The sequence below is a fragment of the Stylophora pistillata genome, chromosome 6 (assembly GCF_964205215.1).
Source record: "Stylophora pistillata chromosome 6, jaStyPist1.2, whole genome shotgun sequence".
In the NCBI taxonomy this organism is placed as follows: Eukaryota; Metazoa; Cnidaria; class Anthozoa; order Scleractinia; family Pocilloporidae; genus Stylophora; species Stylophora pistillata.
In genome coordinates, this window is record NC_142524.1 from 33097391 (window position 1) to 33103816 (window position 6426).

At 37.7% G+C, this 6426-nt stretch overlaps 1 protein-coding gene across 1 annotated transcript; it reads left to right on the plus strand.

Annotated features, from left to right (window-relative positions):
• The first annotated feature begins 86 nt into the window (after positions 1-86).
• LOC148729507 (uncharacterized) lies at positions 87-6182 on the plus strand. Its single transcript, XM_088762834.1, has 10 exons — positions 87-504; positions 780-1014; positions 1165-1273; positions 1680-1783; positions 2011-2126; positions 2284-2357; positions 3378-3652; positions 3754-3902; positions 3982-4054; positions 6062-6182. Exons 1-9 carry the CDS (start codon positions 265-267, stop codon positions 3985-3987), a joined length of 1308 nt encoding a protein of 435 aa, XP_088618960.1. The 5' UTR covers positions 87-264; the 3' UTR covers positions 3988-4054; positions 6062-6182.
• Positions 6183-6426: the final 244 nt, after the last annotated feature.

Here is a 6426-nt window from a genome sequence, read left to right on the forward strand (position 1 = left end):
CACGTGCAGCTCGGCGCCTTACAATGACCCCTCAATTCAACACTCCGCCTAGCTAGTACGGAAGAAATGCCTGTCTCGGTTCATTTGACTCCTCCAAACAGTGGCAGTCTTGGTTCTCCTAATCTAAAGGAGATTTCTGAAAGGAATGATTTTGAGACCCCAGAAAAGACTTCCCTTATTAAGAAAAGGGGGAGCCGCGTTCTCCAAGATGCACAAGGCATCTGTGAAAGGAGCCGAGAAAATTTATCAACGGTGCTTTCCAGCATGTGTGCTTTTGGCGATCCTGAGGCCAATGCTATTGTAAATAAGATTGTGGAGGATGTGGCCCTAAAGAAAGGAGTTAAACGGACGGTGGAAGAGCTTGTTGGTGATGAAACATTTTCCTTATACGTGGAAAGCCTCCGAGTTCCAGATTGGGTGCTATTATATTTCAAGATCAAGGCAAGGGTATCTGGTAATACTTGGCAAGCTGTAATCAATATCACCAAACTTGGAAGGACAGGGGTAAGTAAGGTCTGTTATTAGTTATCAATCTTAAGAGGCTTCTTTTGGAAAGGATAGGTCTGCACGCAGATTTAATTTATCCCAACTTGGAAGCAGTTCCACAGTAACAAATTTAATGCTTGAAAGTGGTAGAAGAAGTGCTAGTCTCATTATTATTTACTGTTACTATGATAATAGCTAATTTTTTTAAACCTCAGTTATATCAGATGTATTTTTCATGTTAATTTTGTTTTTTTAATTTTTCTTTTGCTTTCTTTCTTTGGCTTCCGTTTTAGAAATCCTCTGACACACCAATATTGTTGAACCTTAACCAAATGAAGGCGGCCAAAAAAGTGATCTTTGGAGTTTGTGAAGAATACATGGATGTGAAAAAGGTGCCTTCTCCTTTACAAGGTTATCAGGTGGATTTGTTTCCTGTTTTGGAGTTGATTGTCTGTGAGCAAAGGCTGCATAATGTGTGCTCACCAACTCTCAAACTTCTGATGAAGATAGATGGAAGACCCTTTTGTGGTAAAATACTGACTGTCAGGTTTAAGTGTGCTGCCATAAATTATAAAACAATACTTTATCTCGGATTAAGTGTGTGGTTGTGCATAATTTTTGTTCCCATGAATGAGAATGAAATAATAACCATTTCTATTATTGTTTTTTTATGATCAGGTGGAAATCAGGTGTTGGTAGGCCTGGTTCCCCGTCTTAACCCTGTTTACAACATACAGAGTGCAAAGTCTGTTTACCCACTGGCCATTGCCAATTGTAAAGAAAACAGGTTCATCATTAATGTCTATTATTTTATGTTACTAAAATACTTTTTCTCCTTTGCTTGACGTGGTTACAAAGTTTTTAATTTGCATAGTAGAGACACTTTCCTATAAAGCTTTCCTTACTGAAAGCTTATAGTTTTATAGAACATATATGTTACAGTTTTCATAGTTGTATTGTTGACTCAATTTCCAGTACTGGCTCTAAGATCCGACAAATGTAATACACACAAATACACACACACACACACACACACACACACACACACACACACACACACACACACACACACACACACACAAAAAAAAAAAAACTGCAAATCCTTTTGCATTATAAGAACATTACCCCAACATAAGCTCTGAATAAACAACAAGTTTCATCGGTTGTCTTCATGCCTAATGTTATTTTGATAGGGAAAGCCTGAAGGTACTTTTAAAGGATCTAAATGAACAAAAGAGAATCATCAAGAACCAAGGAATTTTTGTTGATGGCATGAAGTTCAATGTAGAATTTGATGGTAAGATGTTTCTATCATTTTGTTACATAATGGTTATTTGCAAGAACATTAACCTTAATCTTTATAAAAGGGAGGATGCTGACTTTCTTTTTAGAAACTTAATTGAGGTTTTTTTTTTTTTCATTATCAGTGACCATTATTTTAAACAATAAGTTAATTTTCTACATGTACCGGGGGTATGTCAGATCATCATTCTTTATTGCTGTTGTTTTTTTGTCATATCTTAGTTACATTGGACTACAAAACACTGATCCTTCTTTTGGTAAAGAAAGGGGATCTTGATTTTCAACTTGGTGGTCGAGGGGTAGATGTAGAATTCTGCTTAATATGCAGTACAATCAGGGTTAGTATTTGTGTTGGTGTACATGTGGATCAATGAGCATTTTTTAGTTGTAGTTCATCAGTTACTATACACAAGCTACAGTCTTCTCTAATAATGCAACCAAAAAATTTTGTAAGATAATATTAATTTATTTTGAGGTAATTTCATTTCCCATTAGGGTTGCAAATGTCATGAAGTGGCCCCAGATGAAATGTGCCTAGAATGCCTACGAAGCAAGTGTAACATAGGCAGGTATACTTTAAGTTTAGCCTTTCATGATCATTATATAATGCACAGGCTTATGTAGGAAGTGCTTGAGGCCTTTTGGGTACCAAAGTTGATGCATTGGTAAGAGCAGCCACCTTCCACCATTTATTTATTGCCACGATATTCATAAGACTATTTATCTTTTATTTATAAATAATAATAATAATAATAATAAACTTTAATAATGTGTCAGGGGTATTTAGCTTGAAGCTAATTGGGGACACAACTTGGAACGGTGGTTTTTGCGGAGGGAGGAAAACCGGAGGACCCAGAGAAAAACCCACGGAGCAAGGATGAGAACCAACAAACTCAACCCACACGTGATGCCAGGTTCGGGAATTGAACCCGGGCCACAGTGGTGGGAGGCGATTGCTCTCACCACTATGCCATCCCTGCTCCTTTTGGGGTACCCATTTACAATATAATTATTTAACGTATATGTGCACGATCCTTCGCAGTAAAGCACTATTTGAGCAATAGTGAAAATCAGACCTGAAAAAAAAAAAATTTCAGGCCTGTATGGGATTCGAACCACTGACCTCTGCGATACTAGTGCAGCGCTCTACCAATTGAGCTAACAAGCCAACTGGGAGCAGGCCATCAAATTAATTCGACATAAACCCGTAGAAGATAAATCAAACAACAACAAACATATGAAACATATGTATGGACTGCGGTTATGAAACGTATATGTGCACGATCCTTCGCAGTAAAGCACTATTTGAGCAATAGTGAAAATCAGACCTGAAAAAATTTCACGCCTGTATGGCTTGTTAGCTCAATTGGTAGAGCGCTGCACTAGTATCGCAGAGGTCAGTGGTTCGAATCCCGTACAGGCCTGAAATTTTTTTCAGGTCTGATTTTCACTATTGCTCAAATAGTGCTTTACTGCGAAGGATCGTGCACATATACGTTTCATAACCGCAGTTCATACATATGTTTCATATGTTTGTTGTTGTTTAATATAATTATTGTAAATGCACCATTGTTATCCATAATTTGCAGATCAACTGGAATCCAGGATGATCTCCTTTTTCTCCTTGATGAAGAGCTTACTAACATTCAGTTGTGTGCACTACATATGGAGATGCGCAATACAGAGCAGTTGCTTGCATCCATTGGTCTGATTGCCTACAAGATTGGTTCACTTCCAGAAGCCAATCAAGCCCTGAAGTGCTTTGGCCCAGAGTCTTTTCATGGTGATAGCATTTCTGTTAAGAAGAAGAGTGGCCAGGAGTCTGCTATTTCAAAGCAGAATATTCATGTTAGTTCTATGTCGGGTGCGTGAGTGGTCAAATTATTGGCTTTGTGTGTATTTTACAATTGATTCACTTTGTGGGTATATCTATTATTTTTCCTATTGTGATAAAACACGTTTCAGGTCCAACAGAATTTGAAATTCTTCAAACCCTTGAAGAGATTGTGGGATTCTCCCTCCCACTGGACAAGTTGAAGCTCTCCTACACAGATGTAAACACAGTTAAGAATTTTATTCTTAACTGTGTTACATTTTGTCAGTCCCGTGTTGATGTAAGTCTTTGATACCAGAGGTGGCATTGGCAAGTACCTTCACTTGTGGTTCAACAGTTCTTGCTTATTTTTCTTTAAGTTATGAGGTGTGGTTTATATTGTGCAGCGCTCAGATGTTTCGTCGGAGAGCGCTTTTGAAATGGGCACCATTTGTAAGTACTTGCTTCCTTTTCAATTTCACAGTATGCACTAGTTACCTTTCTTATTTAGTATTTAGTATTTATTACCTTTCCTATTAATCATATGTAGAAGTCTGTACTTTAGGTGGCACACCCTAAAGTGCAGTATAACCCAGCATTTTTGTATTTTTACACTCTTTCTATGATCTTATTTAGTAGACTGTACTTTAAGGTGGCACACCCAAAAGTACAGTATAACCCAGTATTTTTGTATTTTTACACTCTCTCTATAATTGTAGTCAATAGACTGTACTTTAAGGTGGCACACCCAAAAGTGCAGTATAACCCAGCATTTTTGTATTTTTACACTCTTTCTATGACCATAGTCAATAGGCTGTACTTTAAGATGGCACACCCAAGAGTGCAGTATAACCCAGCAATTCTGTATTTTTCAACTCTTTATATGATTGTAGTCAGTAGTCTGTACTTTAAGGTGGCACGCCCAAAAGTGCAGTGTAACCCAGCATTATTGTATTTTTACACTCTTTCTCTGATCATATTCAACAGGCTGTACTTTAAGGTGGCACACCCAAAAGTGCAGTATAACCCAGCATTATTGTATTTTTACACTCTTTCCAGGATCGTAGTCAAAAGGCTGTACTTTAAGGTGGCACACCCAAAAGTGCTGTATAACCCAGCATTTCTCTATTTTTAAACTCTTTATATGATTGTAGTCAGTAGTTTGTACGTTAAGGTGGCACACCCAAAAGTGCAGTGTAACCCAGCATTTTTTGTACTTTTACACTCTTTCTATGATTGTAGTCAATAGACTGTACTTAAGGTGGCACACCCAAAAGTGCAGTATAACCCAGCATTTCTGTATTTTTAAATTCTTTATATGATCGTAGTCAGTAGTCTGTACTTTAAAGTGGCACACCCAAAAGTGCAGTATAAGGCAGCATTTCTGTATTTTTAAATTTTTTATATGATCGTAGTCAGTAGTCTGTACTCTAAGGTGGCACACCCAAAAGTGTAGTATAACCCAGCATTTCTGTATTTTTAAATTCTTTATATGATCGTAGTCAGTAGTCTGTACTTTAAGGTGGCACACCCAAAAGTGCAGTATAACCCAGCATTTTTGTATTTTTACACTCTTTCTCTGATCGTAGTCAATAGGCTGTACTTTAAGGTGGCACACCCAAAAGTGCAGTATAACCCAGCATTATTGTATTTTTACACTCTTTCTCTGATCGTAGTCAATAGTCTGTACTTTAAGGTGGCACACCCAAAAGTGCAGTTTAACCCAGCATTTCTGTATTTTTAAATTCTCTATATGATTTTAGTCAGTAGTCTGTACTTTAAGGTGGCACACCCAAAAGTGCTGTATAACCCAATATTTCTGTATTTTTAAATTCTTTATATGATCGTAGTCAGTAGTCTGTACTTTAAGGTGGCACACCCAAAAGTGCAGTATAACCCAGCATTTCTGTATTTTTAAATTTTTTATATGATCGTAGTCAGTAGTCTGTACTTTAAGGTGGCACACCCAAAAGTGCAGTATAACCCAGCATTTCTGTATTTTTAAATTCTTTATATGATCGTAGTCAGTAGTCTGTACTTTAAGGTGGCACACCCAAAAGTGCCGTATAACCCAGCATTTTTGTATTTTTACACTCTTTGTCTGATCGTAGTCAATAGGTGGTACTTTAAGGTGGCACACCCAAAAGTGCAGTTTAACCCAGCAATTCTGTATTTTTCAACTCTTTATATGATCGTAGTCAGTAGTCTGTACTTTAAGGTGGCACACCCAAAAGTGCAGTATAACCCAGCATTTTTGTATTTTTACACTCTTTCTCTGATCGGAGTCAATAGGCTGTACTTTAAGGTGGCACACCCAAAAGTGCAGTTTAACCCAGCATTTTTTGTACTTTTACACTCTTTCTCTGATCATTGTCAATAGGCTGTACTTTAAGGTGGCACACCCAAAAGTGCAGTATAACCCAGTAATTCTGTATTTTTAAACTCTTTATATGATCATAGTCATTAGGCTGTACTTTAAGGTGGCACACCCAGAGACGCCCCTTCGTCAACAAGAAAAATTCCAGCGCATTTGAAGTTTGGATGGCCGAGGGGTGGGCGCCTATTCAAGGAAATACGCGTTATTTCGTGTTGTTGCATAATTCATGTTATCTCGTATTGCCCAGTTTGTCAGGAAATCAGTCGTTGTTGTGTGTTTACGTCCTACAAAAATGTCGCATCGGAAGTTTTATGATCTAGCTTCGCAAAGAAATGTACCAGCTTTTGTTTTGCCTTGATTTATTCATTGACTTTTTTTTCGCAGCATTTTGTGTTTTGAAGTTCTCTTCCCGTCGCGGTTTGCAGGGCGCCTTCTAGCAGTAAATGAA